The sequence below is a fragment of the Chiloscyllium punctatum genome, chromosome 7 (assembly GCF_047496795.1).
Source record: "Chiloscyllium punctatum isolate Juve2018m chromosome 7, sChiPun1.3, whole genome shotgun sequence".
Taxonomy (NCBI): Eukaryota; Metazoa; Chordata; class Chondrichthyes; order Orectolobiformes; family Hemiscylliidae; genus Chiloscyllium; species Chiloscyllium punctatum.
This window is the reverse complement of record NC_092745.1, coordinates 116,597,944-116,623,967: the sequence shown is the minus strand read 5'-3', so window position 1 is coordinate 116,623,967 and position 26,024 is coordinate 116,597,944. Positions and strand designations below refer to the sequence as shown.

Here is a 26,024-nt window from a genome sequence, read left to right as displayed (position 1 = left end):
TCAGCCTCTCCAACAAGTCCTCCAACCCTGGTAACGTCCTTGTACGTCTTTTCTGAACCCTTTCAAGTTTTGCAACATCTTTCCTAGAGCAGGGAGACCAGAATTGCATGCAGTATTCCAAAAGTAGCCTAACTCATTTCTGCTACAGCTGCAACATGTCCTCCCAACTCCTATACTCAATGCTCTGACCAATAAAGGCAAGCGTACTGAACGCTGGAAAGGATTGTTAGAAAGAAAGCAGATTAATTAAGAACCTGCTGAAACCCGATCCTCTAAGTAATCCAGACCCTCTTTAATGGGAATGTACACAGAGTGCTGATGTTGAGCTTCTTGAGGGGTGAGGCAGAGGAAGGAAAGAGATGTTCGTTGATTGCTTTGCATAAACAAAGCAGCTCATTGAGTAGGATTGATGAGTATTTCTAATCTTTACAGTATAAGTAAGGTCTTTGGTTTGTTTAGATCTCTAGTCTTTTGTTTCTCTTCTTCTTAAAAATAGCTTGTATATAAGATTGATACTGGTTTTTCATGAACGGTAAACAGCAGGGATACTAGAGTGTATAAAGTTACCAGAAGATAGGCTGCTGTCTCATTTGAGAGAGAGAGAGAGACACCTGGTGGTGATTTAACTTGAGGGTCACCACAACTCTGGGAAGGGGAGAGGTTGAAAAGAAGAATCCTTTGTGGTAACCTCAGCCACATCTCTATGACTGTATGTGGTGTTGGCACCATTCTGCAACAACCAGCCATCCAGTAAACTGAGTAATATCACCCCCACTAGAGTATATTAGCAAATTAAATAAAATATGATAGAGGTGTCAGGTCAGGCGATATTTCTGCTACTGTATATGAGAGCTTATGGCCACAAGTGTGATTCAGAGTTAAAAATTACACAATACCAGGTTATAGTCAAACAGGTTTTTTTTTTGGAAGCACTAGCTTTCGGAATGTTGCTCCTTCATCAGGTGGTCGTGGATGTTAAGATCATGCTGACAGAATTTATAGCCAAAGGAGTCCAGTGTCATGGAGATGTGATACAGTATACAATCTCAGATAAAAACATAAAGTACAGAACAAAACTGGCCCTTCGGCTCACGATGTTGTGCAAAGGATTAATCCTAATCTAAAATAAAATAACCTCACCTATGCACCCTCAATTCACTGCTGTCCATGTGCATGTCCAGCAGTCGCTTAAATGTCCCTAATGACTCTGCTTCCACCACCGCCGCTGGCAATGCTTTCCTTGCGTTCACTACTCTTTTCTTAAAGAACCTACCTCTGACGTCTCCACTATATCTTCCTCCTAACACCTTAAAACTAACCCCTCGAGGCAATCAATTCTGCCCTGGGCAAATGTCTCTGGCTATCGATTCTATCCATGTCTCTTGTTGCTTCGTACACCTTGATCAGGTCATCTCTCTTCCTCCTTCTCTCCAGAGAGAAAAGTCCAAACTTAGTCAAACTCTGTTCGTAAGACAAGCCCTCCAGTCCAGGCAGCATCCTGGTAAAGCTTCTTTGCACCCTCTCCAAAGCCGCCTCACCTTTCTGAAAATAAGGAGACCAGAACTGGACACAATATGGATGTATGTTTGCTCGCCGAGGTAGAATGTTCGTTTTCAGACGTTTCGTCGCCATATTAGGTAACATCTTCAGTGAGCCTCCGAATGAAGCAGTAGTGGTTTAATCTGCTTTCTACTTATATGCATGTGGTTCCTTGGGTTGGTGATATCATTTCCTATTCTTTTTTTCTCTCGGTGGTAATTGGGATCCAAGTAAATGTGTTTGTTGATAGAGTTCTGGTTGGAATGCCATTCTTCTAGGAATTCTCGTGCATGTCTCTATTTGGCTTGTCCTATGATGGATGTGTTGTCCCAGTCGAAGTGGTGTCCTTTCTCATCCGTATGTGAGGATACTAGTGAGAGTGCGTCATGTCATCATAATGAGCATCAACCAGCCACATAACGACATGATCCACTTTCACTTGTATCCTTACATACGGATGAGGAAGAACACCACTTCAACTGGGACAACACATCCATTCTCGGACAAGCCAAACAGAGACACACACGAGAATTCCTAGGCTTCCAGTTGGAATGCCATGATTCTAGGAATTCTCTTGTGTGTCTCTGTTTGGCTTGTCCGAGAATGGATGTGTTGTCCCAGTTGAAGTGGTGTTCTTCCTCATCCGTGTGTGAGGATACTAGTGAGAGTGGATCATGTCGTTATGTGGCTGGTTGATGCTCATTATGATGACATAACACACTCTCACTAGTACCCTCACATACGGATGAGAAAGGACACCACTTCGACTGGGACAACACATCCATCATAGGACAAGCCAAATAGAGACATGCACGAGAATTCCTAGAAGAATGGCATTCCAACCGGAACTCTATCAGCAAACACATTTACTTGGATCCCATTTACCACCCCTGAGAAAAAGAATGTGAAATGACATCACCATAGGAAAAGATGTCACCACAGGAAATCACATCACCAACCCAAAGAACCACCAATATATTAATAGAAAGTGGACTACACCACTAGTGCTTCATTCAGAGGCTCACTAAAGATGTTACCTGGTATAGTGACAAATTGTCTGAAAACAAACCTTCCAGCTCAACAAGCAAACCTACATTCAGAACCTCAATCTGAGCTACAATTCTTCTCAAAACTTATGGTCACAATATTCTGAGTGTGGTCTCACCAGGGTTTTGTAGAGCTGCAGCAAAACCACGCAGCTTTTAAACTCAATGCCCCTATTAATGAAAGCCAAAACATCATATGCTTTCTTAACAACCCCATCCACCTGGGTTGCAACTTTGAGTGATTTCTGCAGTTGAACACCAAGATCTTGCTATTCCTACGCACTGCCCAGAATCCTGTCTTTAATCCTATACTCAGTGTTCAAGTTCGACCTTCCAAAATGCATCACTTCACATTTATCCAGGTTGAACTCCATCTGCCATTTCTCAGCCCAGTTCTGCAACCTGTCTATGTCACGCTGCAGCCTGCAATAGCCCTCTATACTATCGACGACACCGCCAACCATTGTGTCATCTGCAAATTTACTTACCCACCCCTCAACTTCCTCATCCAAGTCATTGATAAAAACTACAAAGAGCAGAGGCCCAAGAACAGAGCCCTGCGGGACCCACTCAGCACTGACCTCCAGGCAGAATACTTTTCATCTACGGCCACTCTCTGCCTTCTGTCAGCTAGCTAATTCTGAATCCAGAGAGCCAAATCTGCCTGTATCCCATACCTCCTGCCTTTATGAATGAGCCTACCATGGGGAATCTTATCAAATGCCTTGCTGAAGTCCCTATACGCTACATCCATTGCCCAACCTTCGTCAACCTGTCTCGTCACCTCCTCAAAAGGCTCAATAAGATTTGTGAGGCATGGCCTGCCCCTCACAAAGCCATGCTGACTGCTTTTAATCACACTGCATTTTTCCAAATATTCATAAAACCTATCCCTCAGGATTATTTCCAAAACCTTGCTGACCACAGACGTAAGACTGACTGGTCTGTAATTGCCCGGAATTTCCCTATTACCCTTCTTGAAAAGAGGAACAACATTTTCCTCCCTCCAATCCTCTGGTACGACTTCCGTGGAGAGTGAGGAGGCAGAGATCTTGGCTAGTGGGTTAACAACCTCCTTTCTCACTTCACGGGGCAATGTAGGATAAATCTGGTCTGGTCATGGGGACTTGTAATCTTAATGTTTGTCAAAGTTTCCAGCATGTCAAATTCCTCGATCTCGATCTGTTCAAGCCTATTACCCAGCTCCTGAAAGTTTTCATTCACAGCAAGGTCCCTTTTTTAAGTGAAAACCGAAGTTAAAAAACTCATTTAGGGCTTCCCCTATCTGCTCAGACTTCACGCACAAGTTCCCTACACTATCCCTGACTGGCCGTACCTTCTCTCTGATCATTCTCTTATTCCTCTCGTATGAGTAAAATGCCTTTTGGGTTCTCCCTGACCCTTCCCGCCAAGCCCTTTTCGTGCCCCCCCCTGGCTCTCCTCAGTGCATTTTTGAGCTCCTTTCTAGCAAGCCTGTAATCCTCTAAAGCTGGGCTAGATCCTTGCTACCTCCACCTTACGTAAGCTGTCTTCTTCCTTTTGATTAGATTAGATTTCCAACATTGTGAAAACTGTCCCTTTGGCCCAACAAGTCCACACCGACCCTCCGAAGAGTAAACCCCCCCATTTCTCTCTGACTAATGCAGCTAACACTACAGGCAATTTCATGACCAGTTCACCTGACCTGCACATGTTTGGACTTTGGGAGGAAACTGGCGCACCTGGACCAAACCCACGCAGACACTGGGAGAATGTACAAACTCCACACACACAATTGCCTGAGGCTGCAATCGAACCTGGGTCCCTGGTGCTGTGAGGCAGCGGTGCTAACCACTGAGCCACTGTGCTGCCCCTCTGATGAGAAGCTCCTCTGTTCTTGACTTCCAAGACTCCTTAATCTTACCTTTTCTTGCCTGACTCAGGATAAAATTTATGCATCACTCACAACAACTGTTCTTTAAACAGTTTCCACATGTCTGTTGTGCCCTTGCTGTGGGGCAATTGCTCCCAATCTGTACTTCCCAATGCTTACCTGATAGCGTCATAATGTCCTTTTACCAAATTAAATGTCTTCCCATGCTAACTGCTCCTTTCCCTCTCCATGGCTGCGGTAAATGTGAGGCAGGTGTGGTCACTGTCACCAAAATGTTCTCCCACCTCGAGATCTGATACCTGTCCTGGCTCATTGCTGCGCACCAAATCCAAAGTGACCTTTCCTCTCATCGGCCTGAGTAAGGAAACCCTCCTGAACACACCTGAGAAAAATAGCTCCATCCAAACGAGCTGCACTAAGGGGGGTTTCCAGTCAGTATTGGGAATGTTCGAGTCACCTATAACAACAACCCTGCTACATCTGCATTTTTCCATCTTACACATTTTAGGATGGGATATGCTGGTTTCTGTTTTTTTGCTCCATAAATCCCGAAACTTCTATCTTGAGAATGTAATTTCATAGCTCAGCTTTTTAAACAATAAGTGTGAACTCTGTGTCCCAGTGCTATATCAGACTGACAAACCCTCTGTATAGTTTGAGTTTTACATGAATTCATGCAATTTTTGAGTAAAATAAAATGTAATTCTGCATTCAAATTCAAACAAATTCAACCCATAAGCTTATGTGTGCGCATATAGACAGATTGTGACAGATTGAATGTGCATGGGAGTATGTGGGTGTGGGTGTGAGCACACGTGATAAAGCGTGTGTTTATATATATATATGTATGTATGTGTAAGATGAAAGTTTTATTCTAAGGTTGTTTACTGTATCACATCTCCATGACACTGGACTCCTTTGGCTATAAATTCTGTGAGCATGATCTTGACCTCCACAACCACCTGATGAAGGAGTGGTGCTCCGAAAGCTAGTGCTTCCAAATAAAACTGTTGGACTATAACCTGGTGTTGTGTGATTTTTAACTTTGTCCACCACAGTCCAAAACTGGCACCTCCAAGTCGTGGTGATTAAGACTGAACACCCAAATGCTTGCAACTTCAGATCTAAGTTGACCAGCTGGGCTCAGACTGCAGATGTTGTATCTCATGAGGGAGGGAAAGGTTACCTGGACGTTTAGCTACAGGTGGCAGTCACACCCTTCAAGTGAGTCCATATAGATTTTGCCTGTAATCGAGACAGGAGCAGGTGAGGTTGGTGTGGGGACCCAAGGGCTAATGTTGAATCTTGAACCCTGGATATTCTTGCAAGCTGTGTGGACAAGAGGAGGTTCGACAGCACTATGGCACAGGGTGCTGTGGGAGGGTAATAGGTAGTAGGGGGCAGTATATTTTGCCAAATGGATACTTTGTTGCCTGGTCCAGTGCTGGGATTAGAGACATCTCCTCAGGACTGGAGAGGAACTTGAAATAGGAGGAGAGACATCCAAAGAATAAAGAAAATTACAGCACAGGACTGGGTCTTTCGGCACTTCAAGCCTGCACCAATCCAGATCCTCTATCTAAACCTGTCGCCTATTTTCTAAGGATCTGTATCGCTCTGCTATCTGCCCATTCATGTACCTATCTAGATTCATCTTAAGTGTCGCTATCAGGCCCGTCTCTACCACCTCCACTGGCAACACATTCCAGGCACCCACCATCCTCTGTGTAAAGAACTTTCCACGCATATCTCCCTTAAAGTTTTCCCTCAGTCTGAACTAGTGACCCCTAGTAATTGAGTCCCCCAATCTGGGGAAAGAGCTTCTTGCTATCCACCCTGTCTATACCTCTCATGATTTTGTAGACCTCAAACAGGTCCCCCCTCAACCTTTTCTTTCTAATGAAAATAGTCCTAATCTACTCAACCTCTTTTCATAGCAAGCACCCTCCATACCAGGCAACATCCTGGTGAACCTCCTCTGCACCCTCTCCAAAGCACTCACTTTTGGTAATGTGGTGACCAGAACTGTACGTAGTATTCCAAATGTGGCTGAACCAAAGTCTTATACAACTGTAGCGTGAGCTTCCAGCCCTTGTACTCAATCCTCCATCCAATGAAGGAAAGCATGCCATATGCCTGCTTGACCACTCTATTGACCTGTGTTGCCACCTTCAGGGTATAATGGACCTGAATACCCAGATTTCTCTGTACATCAATTTTCCCTAGAACTTTTCCATTTACTGTATAGTTCTCTCTTGAATTGGATCTTCCAAAATGTATCACTCCACATTTGCCCAGATTGAACTCTTTCTGCCATTTCTTCGCCCAGCTCTCCAATCTATCTATATCTGTATTCTCTGACAGTCCCCTTCACTGTCTGCTGCTCCAGCAATCTTCGTGTCATCTGCAAACTTGCTAATCAGTCCACTGAAACCTTCCTTGAGATCATTTATGTATAGCACAAATAACAGTGGTCCCAGCACAGATCCCAGTGAAACACCACTGGTCACTGTTCTCCATTTTGAGAAGCTGCCTCCACTACTATTCTCTGTCTCCTATTAAATTTCCTACAGTGGGGAAACAGCCCTTCAGCCCAACAAGTCCACACCGACCCTCCGAAAAGTATCCCATCCAGACCCATTTCCCTCTGACTAATGCACCTAACACTATGGGCAATTTAGCATGGCCAATTCACCTGACTTGCACATCTTTGGACTGTGGGAGGACACTGGAGCAACCGGAGAAAACCCACGTAGTTCTTTATCCATCCCGCTGGTATACCCTGAACCCCATGCAACTTCTCTTTCTCCATCAGCTTACCACAGGGAACCTTATTAAACGCCTTACTGAGGTCCATGTATATGACATCTACAGTCCTTCCCTCATCAATAAACTTTGTCACTTCCTCAAAGAATTCTATTAAGTTGGTAAGATATGACCTTCCCTGCACAAAACCATGTTGCCTATCACTGATAAGACCATTTTCTCCCAAATGGGAATAGATCCTATCCCTCAGTAATTTCTCCAGCAGCTTCCCTACTATTGATGTCAGGCTCACTGGTCTGTAATTACCTGGATTATCCCTGCTAACCTTCTTAAACAAGTGGACAACATTAGCAATTCTCCAGTCCTCCAGGACCTCACCCATGTTCAAGGAATGCTGCAATGATATCTGTTAAGGCTCCAGTTATTTCATCTCTTGCTTCCCTCAGTAACCTGGGATAGATCCCACCCAGATATGGGTACTTGTCCACATGAGCGCTGGTTAGAATACCCAACACTTCCTCCCTCCTAATGCCGACTTGATCTAGAATCTATCCCTAACACCTATCCCTAACTTCAACATTGTCATGTCCCTCTTCTCAGTGAATACTGATGCAAAATACTCATTAAGAATCTCCAACTTTCCTGACTCCCCCATAATTTTCCTCCTTTAACCTTGTGTGGGCCAACCCTTTTTCTGGTTACCCTCTTGCTCCTTTATATATAACTAAAAGGCTTTGTGATTTTCCTTTACTTTGTTGCTAAAGATATTTTATGACCCCTTTTAGCTCTCTTAATTCCTCGGTTCAGCTTGATCCTACATTCCTGATATTCTTCCAAAGCTTTGTTAGTCTTAGTCGCCTCGACCTTATGTATGCTTCCTTTTTCCTCTTAGCTAGTCTCACAATTTCACTTGTCATCCATGGTTCCCTAATCTTGCCATTTCTATCACTCATTTTCCTAGGAACATGTCTCTCCTGCACCCTAATCAATCTCTAGATATGTGGGAGGCTTTTAAATAATGTGGATTTACCTTCAAACAGCTGCTCCCAATCTACCTTCCCCAACTCCTGCCGAATTTTAAAAGAAATAGCTATAGCTCAATAGTTCCCTTTATTCAACAAAATATTGTCACTTCTGATTGTACCCTCTCCCTGGACAAACTGGATGTTTAAGAAGGAAATTGAAGGAAAGTTAGAACAAGGGAAGTCAAGAAAGACAACGGTATCAATGAAGCAGAAAACTCAAAAAGGGGTCATGCTGTAAGGTTGAGTGAAATAGGAGTTGATGGGAAGGGTGAGGGCAGTAACAAATTAAAAATACTATACATGAATTCACGAAGCATTAGAAATAAGATGGATGAGGTTGAGTCTCTTTTGGAAATTGGCAGATACGATATTGTGGGGATAACTGAGATGTGGCTTCAAGTGGACAGGGCCTGGGAAATGAATATTCAAGGCTACGCGTGCTATCATAAGGACAGACTGACTGGCAGAGGGGGTGGGATGGCCTTGTTGGTAAGGGAGGATATTCAGTCCCTTGCACGGGGGGACCTAGAATCAGGGGATGTAGAATCCGTATGGATAGAGCTGAGAAATTCTAAGGGTAAAAAGACCGTCTCGGGAGTTATCTACAGGCCCCCAAACAATAGTCTGGATGTCGGATGTAAGTTGAATCAGGAGCTGAAATTGGCCTGTCGCAAAGATGTTACTACAGTTGTTATGGGGGATTTCAACATGCAGGTAGACTGGGAGAATCAGGATGGTATTGGACCTCAAGAAAGAGATTTTGTGGAGTGCCTCCGAGATGGATTCTTAGAACAGCTGGTGCTGGAGCCTACCAGGGAGAAGGCAATTCTGGGTCTGGTATTGTGCAACGAACCAGAATTGATCTGGGACCTGGAAGTGAAGGAGCCATTGGGAAGTAGTGACCATAATACAATAAGCTTCAATCTACAATTTGAGAGGGCGAGGGTACAATCGGAAGTGACAATATTTCTGTTGAATAAAGGGAACTATGGTCAAAGTTCAATGGTGTAATACCTTAGCAGGGATGACAGTGGAGGAACAATGGCAGATATTTCTGGGTATAATGCAGAAGATATAGGATCAGTTCATTCCAAAAAGGAAGAAAGATCCTATGAGGAGGCATGGGGGCCATGGCTGACGAGGGAAGTTAAGAAACATATAAAGTTAAAAGAGAAAAAAGTATAACATAGCAAAGCGGGAAAACGGAGGACTGGGAAGCTTTTAAAGGACAACCGAGGATTACTAAGAAGGAAATATGCAGAGAAAAAATGTGGTACGAAGGTAAACTGGCCAAAAATATAAAGGAGGATAGTAAAAGCTTTTTTAGGTTTGTGAAGGCAAAAAAATGGTTAAGACTAAAATTGGGCCCTTGAAGACAGAAACAGGGGAATATATTACGGCGAACAAAGAACTGGCAGAAGAATTGAATTGGTACTTCAGATCTCTGTTCACTGGGGAAGACACAAGCAATCTCCCTGAGGTAACAGTGCCTGAAGGACCTGAATATAAAGGAATTTATATTTGCCAGGTATTGATGTTGGAGAGACTGTTAAGTCTGAAGGTTGATAAGTCCCCAGGGTCTGATGGTCTCCATCCCAGGGCACTGAAGGAGGTGGCTCGAGAAATCGTGGATACGTTGGTGATTATTTTCCAGAGTTGGATAGATTCGGGATCAGTTCCTGCGGATTGAAGGGTGGCTAATGTTGTACCACATTTTAAGAAAGGTGTGAGAGAGAAAGCAGGAAATTATAGACCAGTTAGTCTGACTTCAGTGATGGGAAAGATGCTGGAGTCCATTATAAAGGATGAAATTACGACTCATCTGGACAGCAGTAACAGGATAGGTCGGTCAGCATGGATTTATGAAGGGGAAATCATGCTTGACTAATCTTCTGGAATTTTTTGAGGATGTAACTCTGAAGATGGACGAGGGAGATCCAGTAGATGTAGAGTACCTGGACTTTCAGAAAGCTTTTGATAAAGTCCCACATAGGAGGTTAGTGAGCAAAATTAGGGTGCATGGTATTGGGGCAAAGTACTGACTTGGATTGAAAGTTGGTTGGCTGACAGGAAACAAAGTAGTGATAAACGGCTCCATTTCGGAATGACAGGCAGTGACCAGTGGGGTATCTCAGGGATCAGTGCTGGGACCACAGCGTTTTACAATATATATTAATGATATAGAAGATGGTATTAGTAATAACATTAGCAAATTTACTGATGATACTAAGCTGGGTGGCAGGGTGAAATGTGAGGAGGATGTTAGGAGATTACAGGGTGACCTGGACAGGTTAGGTGAGTGGTTAGATGCATGGCAGATGCAGTTTAATATGGATAAATGTATGGTTATCCACTTTGGTGGCAAGAACAGGGAGGCAGATTACTACCTAAATGGAATCAATTTAGATAAAGGGGCAGTACAGAGAGATCTGGGTGTTCTTGTACACCAGTCAATGAAGGTAAGCATGCAGGTACAGCAGGTAGTGAAGAAAGCTAATAGCATGCTGGCCTTCATAACAAGAGGGATTGAGTATAGAAGCAAAGAGGTTCTTCTGCAGCTGTGCAGGGCCCTGGTGAGACCACACCTGGAGTATTGTGTGCAGTTCTGGTCTCCAAATTTGAGGAAAGACATTCTGGCTATTGAGGGAGTGCAGCGTAGGTTCACGAGGTCAATTCCTGGAATGGCGGGACTACCTTACACTGAAAGCGACTGGGCTTGTATACCCTTAAGTTTAGAAGACTGAGAGGGGATCTGATTGAGACATTAAGATTATTAAAGGATTGGACACTCTGGCAGCAGGAAACATGTTTCCGCTGATGGGTGAGTGCCGAACCAGAGGACACAGCTTAAAAATATGGGGTAGACCATTTAGGACAGAGATAAGGAGATACTTCTTCACCCAGAGAGTGGTGGCTGTGTGGGATGCTCAGTGAAGGCACAGTCTCTGGATTCATTTAAGAAAGAGTTGGATAGAGCTCTCAAGGATAGTGGAATCAAAGGTTATGGAGATGAGGCAGGAACAGGATACTGATTAAGGATGATCAGCCATGATCATAATGAATGGTGGTGCAGGCTCGAAGGGCAAAATGGCCTACTCCTGCACTTATTGTCTATTGAGTTGGTGGACGCACAATTAGTGATCTTCCAAGGCATGTCGTGGCGTAGTGTAATGTCACTGGACTAGTAAACCAAAGTCAGTGATAATTCTCTTGGGGTTCTTCTGGCACAGTAGTAGAGTCCCTTCTTCTAAGCCAGGAGGATTAGGTTCAAGTCCGATGTACTCAAGGGGCATATAGTAACATCTCTGAACAGGTTGACAAGAAAAAAAGTCCATGAATTCTTCCAATTGGCAGTTTTTCAAATAACACCCTTATTCCAAAATGACAGCCGCGAGAGGAGAAATGGGCACTTGTCGGCCAGTTAGTTTAATATCTGCACTGGAAAAATGTTAAGAGTCTAATGTAAAGGTAGAGCAATTACAGATGCATAATATAGGCAAGCAGAGTCAGCATGGTTTCATGTAGGAAAATCATGCCAGGCAAATTTGTTGAAATTCTTTGAGGAATTCATAAGCAAGACAGGTAGAGGGTAACCAATAAATGTAATATAGTTGAGTTTGATAAGGTATTATGAGTGTTAAGATAAGAACTTGTAGTTTTGGAGATAGTATATTCCACCTCCTGATGCTTCCTGGCTTGCTGTGTTCTTCCAGCCTCCTGCCTGTTGAAGTTGGATACTGCAGGGTTTTTTTTGTCTTTAACTAAGTTTGTACCACTGGATAAAGGTTTGGCTAACCAATAGAAAACAGAATTACAACAAAAGGGGCATTTTCAAAATGGCAGCCTATAACTAGAAGATTACCTCAGGAATTGGTACTAGGGTCACAATTGTTTACAGTATATCTTAATGGCTTGGATGATAGAAGTGATTGTACTGCAGCCAAATTTGAAAATGAAACAGAAATAAGTGAGAAGATAAGTCATCCACAGAGGGATGTAAACAAGGTGAGCAAATGACCAAAATCTTGATAGATACAATATAATATGAGAAAATGTGAGGTTATGCATTTTGGCAGGAAGAAAACTGCTGAGTATTATTTAAATGGAGAAAGTCTACTGGAGGCTGCAGTATAGATAGATTTCTGGGCTTTCTGAATCATAGTAGGCCAGCAGTAAAGTTGTGGTGGGTAATAAGGAAGACAAATGGAATGCTGGCCTTTATTTCAAAGATAATGGAACGTTAAATTAGGGAAGTCTTGCTAAAACAATGCAAGGCAATAGTCAGATCACAAATAGAATCATATAAACAGTTTTTGTCCACCCATCTAAGGAAAGGTATAGTTGTATTTGTTTAGAAAAGGTTCTAGAGGTTGAACTTGAATATGGAGGATAGTCTTATGAGAAGAGGTTGAGAAAGTATTCATTGAAGCTTCGCAGAATAAGAGGCAACCTTGTGGAAGAGTCCAAGACCAAAGAGTATAATCTCAGTAAAAAGTTGCCCATTTAAGATAGAGATAAGGAGGAATTTTGTCTTTTGAGAGTAGTGAATCTAGAATTTTTTATTGTAGAGGCTGGATGTTAATAATGTTCAACACTGAGATAGGCAGAGTTTTAATGAATAAAGAATTAAGTATTAAGGGGAAGAGGCAGGAATGTGGAATTGAAGATTATCAAATCATTTGTGCTGTGAAAAAGATGCAAAGTGACATCCAGAAAATTTGGATATTTGGTGAGGGGCCAAAAAAACATGACAGCTGGAATATGTCGGGGGGAGAAAATAAGCTTTTCCACTTTGATAGGAAAGACATGTGCTTGGGGCATTTCTTAAATACTAAGAGATTGGAAAGTGTAGATATGTAAGGAGACCTGGAAGTCTTTGCCAGCAAGTCACCTGAAGTCTGATATGCAGGTGCAGCAAAAAAATTATGAAGATGTTAGCCTGTATTAGAAGAGCATTTTGGGTCCACGAGTAACAAAATCTTATTTAAGTGGTATCAAACTTGGAATCCCATGTGGAATCATGTGTGCTGAGGTTCCTTTACCTCAGAAGGATATTATTGCCATTTGAGGTGGATCAATGAAAGTTCACCAAAATCCTTCCTGAGATGCCATTCAAAAGAGATCAGGGAAACTGTGCCTGAATTCTCTCAATCTTTGAAGATCTCATTGAAGCCTACAAAATACATAAAGGGAAGGCTATAATAGAGGTATGTAAGATGTTCCCTTAGTTTGGGACACTAAAATCAGGGAACACCATTTCTCGATAGAAGTGAAGCCACTTCGGCTTGAGATGATGCAAAATTTATTTTAGTCAGCATTGTGAACCTTTTAGAATTCTGTACCACAAAGGACTGCAGAACTATGTTTAATGTAGGGATGGGCATCTTCCTAAATACCACAAATGTAAAAGAATAGGGATATATTGTGAATAAAGGCTTTAAAGTAGATAATTACTAATGGTCCTATTGGATGACTGAGCAAGTTTGACAGGCTAAATTGCTTTCTTATGCCCGTTTTGTTCCTATGTTCTCTCTGCTGACCCCGCAGAAACTGCTGTTTCATTTTGATAGTTGTTGATTTGTCAGGGAGCCTGTAACCTGATCTCAAAAATAACTCCCCTGCATCATCATTTTGGTAATACCTGGAATCTAGGTAGAAGTGTTGATCCTTCATACCAATTAACTATTATCTTAGACGTAAATAGACAATTTACGGCACTAATGTTTATAGTTCTTTTCAAATTAAACTATTCAGATGTATGATACACCTCTGAAGCAGGTGCAACTTGAACATGGACGATTTAGCTCTGAGGCAGGGATATGACCACTGCCACAAGAGCCCTCACTAATGTTTATAACCTGATATTATAAACATCTTTCTGAGAATTTAGGAGGTTCGAAGGCCATCCACTGTGAACCTGGCAGCTGCTGCTTTTATTTCCAACTGTTTACTCCTCACACTCCCACCCTAGGAACAAAATAAGGGCCTCCCTTGGATCTTTGACTGTTGCCAGCAGGTATTACCATAAGTGACAAAGCCCCCAGCATTTTACCCTAAATTTAGTAATACAGTTGCAATAGAGCGTTTGTTTCATAATATATTCTAACAAAATTAAAACACTTTTAAACAAAATAGTAAGTGATTCTAAGTTTTGTAGAATCTTCTTAAATTAGTTGATCAAATGCATGTTGGCCAGATCAGATGCACATCAATAATAGTCGTAAACAGGAAATCTCACACTTGGGATGTGTACAGATCAAGTTGTGCACTCACATGTGTGTACACACTTGGTTTTTTGAAATCGCCAGAAATCTTGTTTGATATTCATGATACTTTACAAATTTAGCAAAGAAGGCTGATTTGTCAAAACAGGAATGTTTGAAATTTAGATCCGAATACATATGGGATTAATTGTTTTGAGTCCTGAAATCTATTTCCTGTTTTATCTTATAATGCCTGTTTACTTCCTTTGTTTTTTTTAAAAGGAGAAATTTGCTCTTTGTCTGTGCTAGGATAGAACCAACTCGTGAGTTGCTAATAATAGGTTTTTCTTTTTAATTTTAAAAATCACACAATATTACTGATATGATATACAGGGTGTAGTCCAACAGGTTTAATTGCAAGCACTAGCTTTTGGACCACTGCTCCTTCACCAGGTAGCTGTGACGCAGGATCATAAGACACAGAACTCATAGCAAAAGATTATAATGTTATGCAACTGAAATGATATACATATGCATGACGCTGTCATCTTTTGCTAGAAATTCTGTGTCTTATGATCTTATTCTCAACAACCACCTGATGAAGGAGCAGCACTCCAAAAGCTCGTGTGTCCGAATAAACCTGTTGGACTACAACATGGTGTTGTGTGATGTTAAACTTTGTCCACCCCAGTCAAGCACCATCTCCTCCATGTCATGTTTTTTATGGCCATGTTGTATTGCTTTTACCTTTCTTGGTGATAAAAGTAGGTACTGTAGTGTCTCACACCATTATCATCCATCTTCAACAGAATTTTTTTTTAATAATAGGATGAAAGGCTTTAGCCCGAAATGTCGATTTTACTGCTCCTCGGATGCTGCCTGAACTGCTGTGCTTTTCCAGCACCACTAATCCAGAATCTGGTTTCCAGCATCTGCAGTTATTGTTTTTTACCCTCTAATAGGAAACATCAGTGAATACAAATGTTTACAAATGTAAACAAGTTGCACCGAGCAAAGTTAAGATTAATTCAGTTTCACATATACATACTGTCATTTCAAAACTATGTGATGTGTGTTTGTTTGATCTTTAGACAGAAAATGAGAAACAGATTAAAGTTCAACACCAGTGTTCCTGTTGTGGGAAATAGACTTTATTAAATGTATATGTTATTGCTCAATATATTCAAAACTATTATGGTCATAGAAATGTAAAATCCCACTGCAAAAAAAGTTTCAAAAATAGTGAACTCTTCCATATAATCTGTTACAACACTTTTTAAAGATGTGGTGTCTATATTTGGATGCATATGACAAGTCAAATGCTTTTATTCTTGGCTTTTGTATGAAACCCCAAGATGTGCTTTGTTTTGCAGCTATTGACATGTGGTCTGCAGGCGTCGTCTTTCTCTCCTTGCTGAGTGCCCGATACCCATTTTTCAAAGCCAGTGATGATTTGACTGCTTTGGCACAGATCATGGCTATCCGTGGATCGAAGGAAACCATTCAGGCTGCTAAATCATTTGGTACGGAATATGTACTTTCAAAAATCAATAGAAATAGATTTGTCTTGTCTGTTTCCAAAATGTTTCAAGATTATTAAGACAGACAGTTTTTTTAAATGCTCAATACTTCACAGGAATGTTTTGCTCTGATTTAGATTTTATTGTCATGTGCACTCGAGTATAGGAATGCAGGAGTACAGTGAAAAGTGTAGAAAATCGCCATTCAACAGCACCATCTTGGTTGCACATTTGATTACAAAGCTGGAATAAAAACAGCAACAAATGTAAAGGAAACAAAGCCAAAAGGAATGAGAAGTGTCCAGATATTAAAGTCTTACTTCAGTCTTATCTCTATGTGGGTACCCGGGCCAAGCCACAGCATGGAGTTTTAGGAGAAGCAGAGTGCTTGCTGCTGCCTCCGGTCTCCTCCTAATCAAAGACCATGTTCAAGCATGCTTGAACGTGCCACAGATTTTTAAAAAGTCTTTGAATATCTTCCACTATATATACACCAATTATTCTCTCCATGTTACTTAAATTGGATGAATGTAAAGACTCACCATAGAGATAATTTAAAGTTTTCAATATGAATTGCACACAATTTTGCCTTTCAGAATTCTGATTTCAAATTGTATGCATTATTTTACCAGTGGAATTGTATGATTGGCCAGTGTAAGACGCAAGCAAAAAGCATTTTGACAAGCCAAATTGACTACATGTAGTATCTTGAATAACCTGTAATAATCTAATTTCTAGTATATGAATTGATATCAGTCCAGAAAAAATCTTCATATCAGACAGTATTCCGATACGTTGATTATGGGAACTCTGCACCACTAGTTGGTTTGTTAAATAAAGAGAAAGCTGTGAAAATGCAGATTAAACACATAATTGGAATATAAGAAATGAAATCTTTATAGAGAGAATTAATCAGTGGTACTTTTTTTTTAAAAAAAAGCCAAAAGCTTGTAAAAGACACACAGATTAGAAATAAAGTGGAAAAAATTTGGAATTTTAAAAAAAAAGGTGAAACCATAATGGAGTAAAATAAAGAACAGAAGCAAAATGTTAATCTGAAATTCCAAGGCACCCATAAGCAGCTGTCGTGTGCAGTCTGGTACTGAATCAGTGTTACCTTTAAAACACTCAGGCACACAGATGAAAGAATTAAAAGAATATGTTGATGTTGTAGAATTAAAAAGTACAAGAGGAAGTTTGTGTGGAATAGAAATGCAGGCCAAATGGTGTGTTTCTCTGTTACAAATTCTCTTTATATTATGTCCCACATTGCTGAGTTAGTCAATTTCAGCCAGGCTAGTTTGAGCATATTAAGCTATGATGTGGAAGTGTTGGTGTTGGACTGGGATGGGCAAAGTTGAAAATCACACAGCTGGCTACATGATGAAGGAGCAGCGCTCCAAAAGCTTATTTTCAAATAAACCTGTTTAACTATGACCTGGTGCCATGTAATTTTCAACTTTGAGCATATTAAAGTCAACGGCTATGGGCTCAAATCTGAAAACCAGTCAGGTTTACGTAGCTGATAGTTGTTAGTTGTGGAAGTTGGGATAATGTAGACTCAAGGCAGGCCTTGATGCCTGAGTTGTCTTAAATCTGGCCATAATTTCTAAATTTAGATACAGCAAATAAACTCTTGGCTGTTTTTGAAATGCTGCCAGCGCTTAAAATCTATCTCACCAAGAGTCGTCATTTCTAAGGATGATTGATTGTAAAATAAAACTATATGGAAGGATAATAGGATTAATATTCCACCAACGAAAGTTAGGAATACAGCAGCTCAGCAGGTTGAAACAACGCACGTGAAAAATATTGTGACGTGTGATCTGATGCACTCCTGTAGATTGGGGATTCAGCTTTGTTTATCTAGGAACAAAGGAGACACTTTGCATTGGCCACACTCTTCTATGTCTACCGCAGCTCAATGCAAGATAACTGAAATGAATGGTTTGAAGAGCAATGAAAATAACCTGCAAAATACAGCTAATTAGTTCATTTAAGAGAGAAATGATCATTGGCAATATAATCATCTTTTTTAAAAAAAAGTCATTGAAGTCACATTGAGCTTGATGATGCAAAAACCTCAATTAGGTTTCTCAAACCTTTTTCACAGCTCTGAAAGGCTGAAAAATTTGCCAAGAGTCCTAGACTGGAAAGTTTGACTACAAGATGCTCTGCATCACAGCATTTAATATTGTAAAATTGACTAGGCATATTTCTGATGTAGCCAAAAATCATTGTACTTAAACATGCAGGGGGTAGTTTTGTGAGACAGCACATAAATTGGCTGGAAAACTCAAAAACATGTTGTGTTTTAAATATGTCTCCTTTTTTTCCTGAGTTCATTTGAAGAAAATGTTGGTATGTGGCCTTTTCATATTTTTCAGAACTTTCAATAATGACTATATGTGTTCCATGTTTGAATCACTTGTGACTATCATATGCAAATAACCCAAGTTAATGCTGGTTTGTTTTGTGCATTATACAAAATGTACATTTTATTTTGTAAGCATTTGTACAAAATTGTTCAGTGCAGTTTAGCAATAATTTTATTTCATGTAATGCAGGGCTCATTTAAGTTTTATTATAGACAGACATATCTTGCTTATTTAAAAAGTTCCAAGATGTAATTGGTCTTTGACTTGGTATACTCCCTTTTCAAATCCATGCCAATGAACGTTTTCATTGCCAAATGTAATCGTCCTGTCAGAAATGACTTTTGCCCACTTTGACGCATTTCTTTTTGGGTGCATTGGTATGTTTTGTTAATTGTACGATTCTAAAGACATTGCCAGTACACAGCACAGTGCTCACAGGCCATTTTGTTGCCAGATGCCTTGTTTGAAAGGACTATCACATAATATAATGCAGTTTCAAAAGGATGAAATCTTGCAACAGAATAGAATTGAAAAGCAGAGAGGTTACTTTAAGCTTTTGCTAAAAAGATTTACCAAGACAATACCAAAACTAAGTGTTTAATTATCATCAATGTCAGAACAGGTGGGGCCCGACTGTCTTGGAGGCCGTGATACCTGATGAACCTTTAAAATTACAAAATAATATGACCAAATCTGTAGACATTTGCAAAGTCCAAAAACTAGAGGAGACAAATGCAAGTTGTTCACTAATTAATTCAGTATGAAATCCAGGAGAAATATTTTCCCTTAGGATTAGAATTTCTACTATTTGGAGTATTTTAAGACCAGCAATAGAGATGCATTTCAGAGACCGCTAAATTACCATGAAAGGAAGAGAATATTCTGATAGAATTAAATAAAGTAGGATTTGGGGAGGCATAAGTGGAACATAAACAACAGCATATATCAGTTGGGTTGAATGTTTAGTTTGAGTTAAAATGTTTCTGTTTTAAAAATAAAACTTTTAGGCTCTCCATAAGGTATAGGAGCAGAAATTAGGCCATTCTTCAATGAGAGCTGGTGAATGGGAAAGATTTGAGGAAGGGGGTGAGGCACTGAAAGTAGATTTTAGGGAATTAGTAAGGAAAAGAAATAAAGAAGCTCATGAACTGTAATCTCAGCAATAAACCGAGTGCTGTGTACTTGCAAGTAGAGGCATGATGTTTGATTGAACATGTGGCTGGAGAATTGGTGTAGCAGGGACAGCATCAGATTTCTAAGGCCTGGATCTCAAGATGGTATGTATTAATAACGATGGATTTGTCTGATCAGAAGAACTAAACGTGAAATCTGTTCAGAGCTAAGGAACAGCAACAAGTAGTAAACATTGGGGGTTTTCGTTGTTGATAGGACACCAAATAGTAGTGGTAATTGAGTTGGAGACATTAATGGAACTAAAAATTGATAACTCCCTTGCATCTGATTCTGCATTCCAGGGTGTTGAAAGAAGTAGCTGTGAGAAGATAGCAGATGCATTATTTGTCATCCTCCAAAATTGCTTAAATTCTAGAATGGTTTGTGCAGATTTTAAGCTAACAAATATCACTCCATTATTTAAGAAAAGAATGAGAGAAAAAATGGGGAACTTACACATTAGTTAAACCTTGCATCAGTAGCTGGGAAAATGCTAAAATTTAAGAAGGATGTACAAAATGAATACTTGGATAATAGAGCACGGTCAGCATAAATTTACAAATGGTAAATGAACAATCCTGTTGGTTTTTTTTGAGGATGTTGCTAACAGAATTGAGTAGGAAGATGAGGTGCTCTTCCTCCAACCGTCGTGTTGCTATGGTCTAGCGATGGAGGAGTCCAAGGACCTGCATGTCCTTGGTGGAGTGGGAGGGGGAGTTGAAGTGTTGAGCCACGGGGTGATTGGGTTGGTTGGTGCGGGTGTCCCAGAGGTGTTCTCTGAAACGTTCCGCAAGTAGGCGGCCTGTCTCCCCAATATAGAGGAGGCCACATCGGGTGCAGCGGATGCAATAAATGATGTGTGTGGAGGTGCAGGTGAATTTGTGGCGGATATGGAAAGATCCCTTGGGGCCTTGGAGGGAAGTAAGGGGGGAGGTGTGGGCACAAGTTTTGCATTTCTTGCGGTTGCAGGGGAAGGTGCCGGGAGTGGAGGTTGGGTTGGTGGGGGGTGTGGACCTGACGAGGGAGTCACGGAGGGCCTCCTCTATATTGGGGAGACAGGCCTGGACCAACCAACCTTGGACTCCTCCATCGCCAGACCATAGCAACACGACGGCTGGAGGAAGAGCGCCTCATCTTCCGCCTAGGAACCCTCCAACCACAAGGGATGAACTCAGATTTCTTCAGTTTCCTCATTTCCCCTTCCCCCACCTTGTCTCAGTCAAATCCCTCGAACTCAGCACCGCCTTCCTAACCTGCAATTTTCTTCCTGACCTTTCCACCCCCACCCCCACTCCGGCCTATCACCTTCCCCTTGACCTCCTTCCACCTATCACATTTCCAACGCCCCACCCCCAAATCCCTCCTCCCTACCTTTTATCTTAGCCTGCTGGACACACTTTCCTCATTCCTGAAGAGGGGCTCATGCCCGAAACATCGATTCTCCTGTTCTTTGGATGCTGCCTGACCTGCTGTTCTTTTCCAGCAACGCATTTTCAGCTCTGATCTCCAGCATCTGCAGTCCTCACTTTCTCCCCCAGCAGAATTGAGTAGATAGGATACTTGGAGTATCAAGGACATTTGAGAGGTTGGTCAGCAAAATTATATAACGTGGTCATGTACTAGCATGGATTAAAGATTGTTTTCTGCCTGATAAGCAGTGTCAGAACAAAAGGGTCATGCTCACATTAGCAGGCTATCACTCGTGAGATGTTGAAGGGCCCTAGCTGTTCACAATAGGTAAGTTTGGGGATCAAATGTAATGTTCACAGGTTTGCAGATGACACCAAGCTAGGTGAGAATGTGTGGTGTGAGGGACATGCGAAGGAGATTCCAGATGATTTGGACAGACTTGGTGATTGAACAAGATTATAATGGATGGCATACTGTGTGGAAAAATGAGAGGTTATCCATTTGATAGGAGAACAGATCTGTAGAGTACTTCTTAAATGATAAGAGGTTAGAAAATGTAGGTTTACAATGGCACCTGGGTGTCATCATCGATAAGTCACATAAGGCTAACTTGCAGGCACAATAGGCAATTTGGAAGCCTAATGATATAATTTGTCCTTGGTAAAAGAGGGTTTGAGTATAGATGTAGTGAAGTCTTGCTTTAATTTCATGGAACCTTGGTCAGAATGCAACCGGAGTATTGTCTAGAGTTTTGGTCCCCTTACCTTAGGAAGGATGTTATTGCTATTGAGGCAACGCTACAGAAGGTCACCAGTTCCTGAGATGATGGGACTGTCCTCTAAAGAGTGATTAGGAAAATTGGGCCTGTGCTAACTGGGTCTAGTTGACACAAGGAAGGTACAAACAAGATGTTTTCCCTGGTTGGGGAGTCTTGAACATGGATTTGTCTTCAGAATGAAAGGAAGGGCCACTCTAGGACTGAGATGAGAAATCTTTTTACTCAGGGTTGCGAACCTTTGGAATTCTCTACACCAGAAGGTTGTGGAAGCTCAGTCATTGATTATGTTTAAAGTAAAGGTTGACCGCTTTCTAAAGGTGTAAAGGGATATGGGTTAGTGGGGTGAATGGCTATGATTGCCACAATTCTCCTGAATAACAACAGGTTCATTAGCTGAAATGGCCTAATACTGCTCCTGCGTTTATTTTGCTATTGTCTGGGCTATACCAGGAGTGCTTTATGTCACTGAAATGGATAACTAATGGATGCCAACATACAATGGAAAGGTTTATTCTGAGTAACAGGGCAGAAGAGAGCAAAATTACATGAGAACAACTGGCATTCAAAAGAGTCGATAAAGCTTTCGAAATGGCTTATTTATTCCTACTTTGTTTCCTGTCTCGAGAGTGTGGTACTGGAAAAGCACAGCAGGTCAGGCAGCATTTGAGGAGCTGGAGAATCAACGTTTTGGGCAAAAGCTCTTCGTCAGGTTCCTCAACTCTGATCCCCAGCGTCTGCAATCCTCACTATCTGCTAGTTTGTTTCCTGTCTGCCAGCCAGTTCTTTTTCGATGTCGATATACTACCTCCAATCTCGTGCTTTAATTTTGCATGCTGATCTTTTATCTGTGACCTTTATGGAAAACCTGCTGAAAGTCCAAGTAAATCATATCAACTGGCTCCCTTTATCAGCTCCACTAGTTGCACCTTCAAAGAAAATTCCAGTGGATTTGTAAAACGGGAGTTCCCTTTTGTAAATATGTTCAAATCTGTCCAACTCTGTCACTGTTTTCCAAATGCTCTGTTGTTAATTTTTTTTAAAATGGACTCCAGCATTATAAGCTCACTTGTGTACAATTCCCTGTTTTCTTGATTATTGGGTCCTCAGGATTTATCAGCCTTTAATCCTGTTAGTTTTCCAAATACCATTTCCCTATTAATATTAATTGCCTTCAGTTCCTTCCTGTCACTTGACCCTTTATTTTCCCCAACATTTTTGGGGTATTATTTGTGTTGTCCTTTGTGAAGACAAACCAAAGTATATATATAATTGATCTGCCATCTTTTTATTCTCCATTATAACTGCTCCTGTTTCTGATTGTAAGGGACTGACACTTGTTTTCTTTAATTTTTTTCCTTTCAAATACTTACAATAACTTTTCCCATCAACTTGTATATTCTCTCCAAGGTTATTCTCGAATTTTATCTTGCCACTCTCCACCAATCCCTTTGTCTTCCTTTGCTGAAATCTATAATCATTACCAATCCTCTGACTTTTTTTGCCAATTTGTATATTCTTTCCTTGGATCTAATACTATCCCTAATTTCCCTTGTTAGCCATGGTTGGGCTACTTGCCCATTTTGAGCCAGACTGGAATGGTTGTTGCAGTTCCTCTATGCACTGTCTAAATGTTCGTCATTGCCTGTCCACCGTCATACCTTTAAGTAACATTTCCTCATACCATTGCAGTTTACATTATTTAAATTGAGGACCACAGTCTCAGAACTAACTGTGTTAGTCGCCATCTTGATGAAGTTGTGCCTCCCCCTTCAAAAAAAAAGGGACCTTGCAGAGCTCAATTTTTGCTAATTATTTCTTTCTGATTTGCACAATACCCATCTAAGATAGTGTGTTTGCTAGTTGGTTCCTCAACGTATTGATCTAGAAAGCCACACTTCAGGATTTCCTCCTCTGTCAATCTTATTGATTTGATTTGCCTATTTACAGATTCAGTTGGTCCAAAATTACAGCTGTACCTTTTATTGCTTGCATGCTAAATATCTTCCCCAGTGTGACTGATCCATGAACAAGCATGCTTACTTGTAGGTCTGCTTCTAAAAATTGATTCCGGCTGATGGTACTACTGGCCCAGTATGAAACCTGCCTTGGAAGGCATTCTCATGTTGTGGCTGTACCAATGATCAACTCTCTTCAGGGATAGGACATTCTGCATGAGCTAATCCTCTGTCAAATTCCACTTATTGTGTTATGACCTGTCTGCTACTACCTGCAGAAGTGGTCTGTTTGCATATGGTGGCTGAACATTCTACAAAGTTGAAGTCCAAATCAGAATGGTAATTAATATTTCTAGCACGCCAACTCCTAGTTTAAAGCACTGAATATATTTTAATATAGATTTTTATTAAATGCCATGAAATCTGTCGCTTTTATAATTTCATTGTGTACAAAGTATGCTGCCATACATCAAAGATTTAACTCACTTGCATTTTTTTTAGGTAAAGCTGTTTCGTGTAGCAAGGAATGTCCAAAATTGGATTTGAAGACTCTGTGTGAAAGACTACGAGGAACAGATTGTTCAAGTAAAAGAAAACCAAACCAAAAAGTTGAGCCAAAGGAGGGGTTACAAATTGCTGGCAATGTGTCAGCTCCAACTAGAAAGGATGATGAAAAGACTGATTCCTTGATATACAAAGAAGAATTTCACAGCCAACCAAGAAGAATCAAACAGGATATTCGGGGGGACTCTGATTTCAAAAGCACAGCTAGATCATCAGATATAAAGGGCTGGACTAGAGTTCCAGACCTAGCATATGACCTCCTAGACAGGCTTTTAGATTTGAACCCAGCAACTAGGATAACAGCAGAACAGGCTTTGAAGCACCCATTCTTTGAAGACCTATAACTCATTGGAATATTAAATGATTTGTGTTGCATGTGTGGGATAAGCACAGAATTACATGATTTAGTACTAGCAGGTGCTTATTTAAAGCAGATTTTATTGACTTCAATTCTGAATTTTATTCCAATTGAGTTAAATCAGCCAGCCTCCTGTTTCAATCCAGTCATGGAATTTATTTATTTCCTTCATATTCCTGACCACTGCCATTCCCTTGTCCCCTTTCTCCAATCCATTGCTCCCTTTTGAGAGTTTAAATGCAAAGCTGCCTTTTAAACAAACAAGTGCTTCTAATGATTTTAAAAATCATTTTATTTTCCTATCTAACACTTCTATGGCATACAACAATCCACACAAAGTCAAAACATGTCGTAGGTGCACTCATTTCAGCCCATATTCCTGAAGAGCCCACCACCTGGATTGACTGATTTACCGGTTCGTGGAGCAGCTGTGGTTGAAACTAACATGAAGACCATATGAAATTCATCTCACCGATGACTTTAATGCGAATGTCAATGTGAATTTTTTTTTTGAAGAACAGCTGGAAGAATTGCACCTAATTGGAAGTTGCATTCTTTCAATAATACTGCCCAGTGCTATTTGCATTATTTCACATTTGAATGTTTTACTTTAAATTTTTGCCCTTTCAAACTACTGTCTTCAAACAAAATGATGTGGCAGTCTTGCCTACCTCAATAACCATGATATTAAGCACATTCCTCGTCACATCAGTTATAAGTTGCAGTAGCATTTATTAACAGAGAGAGTTATTTGACAGCTTGTACGAACAGAACAAAATTAAAATAAATATTTGTTTATTTCTGAACTGTTGGCGCTCATCTTTATCTCTGAATTTAGTGGCATCCTCAATGTTTGGTGCAGTTAACTTGTACTTGTTTAGTTTTGTTTTTCCATTTTATAATTTTAAAATTTTGCTTTATAGTTTTGCTTAAACCTAACTACCAAGACTGTTTTTATAATTTTGTTTTAGATATCTGGCAAAACATTAAAATGCTTCAAAATGTTTCTTGCTTTTAATTCTTTTTTCATATCCTTTCAAAACATGCTGTATATGCCGTTTCTGGCACAGTTTGATTATTCAGCTGTACATAAAAGTGAATCAGAAAAGTAATTCACTTTTGCCAACAACTGCTACTTTTTTTAATTATAAAAGAAGCAATTTCATAACTTTGGTATACGTTTCCCTTCAAAGTCAAAGAACTCTTAAATTTGAGCGGCGACATGTAAAGTTGTTTTGTTGGCTAACGCTTGTTTTGGTGACTACAGGCAGTCTCCAGTTCATGAATGGATCACATATGAACACGTACTTATGAACAAGATTCCATTTTAATTTTAGTAATCCAATGTGACACTTTGCTCGTACTTATGAACAGCTATTTTATCTTGTATTGTGTTCCAACTTGTATACAAATTGACCTGGGCATTTGTAACCTGG

The 26,024-nt window shown here is 40.6% G+C and overlaps 1 protein-coding gene across 4 annotated transcripts in view; it reads left to right on the top strand.

The window, feature by feature from the left end:
- Positions 1-25,592, top strand: part of cdc7 (cell division cycle 7 homolog (S. cerevisiae)) — a 102,329-nt gene extending 76,737 nt beyond the window's left edge. For all 4 annotated transcript variants that reach the window (XM_072574701.1, XM_072574700.1, XM_072574703.1 and 1 more), the window contains 2 exons: positions 15,826-15,975; positions 24,168-25,592. In XM_072574701.1, the coding sequence (XP_072430802.1) occupies positions 15,826-15,975; positions 24,168-24,574 (557 nt within the window). In that variant the 3' untranslated portion in view covers positions 24,575-25,592. The remainder of the gene's footprint in view (positions 1-15,825; positions 15,976-24,167) is intronic.
- Positions 25,593-26,024: the final 432 nt, after the last annotated feature.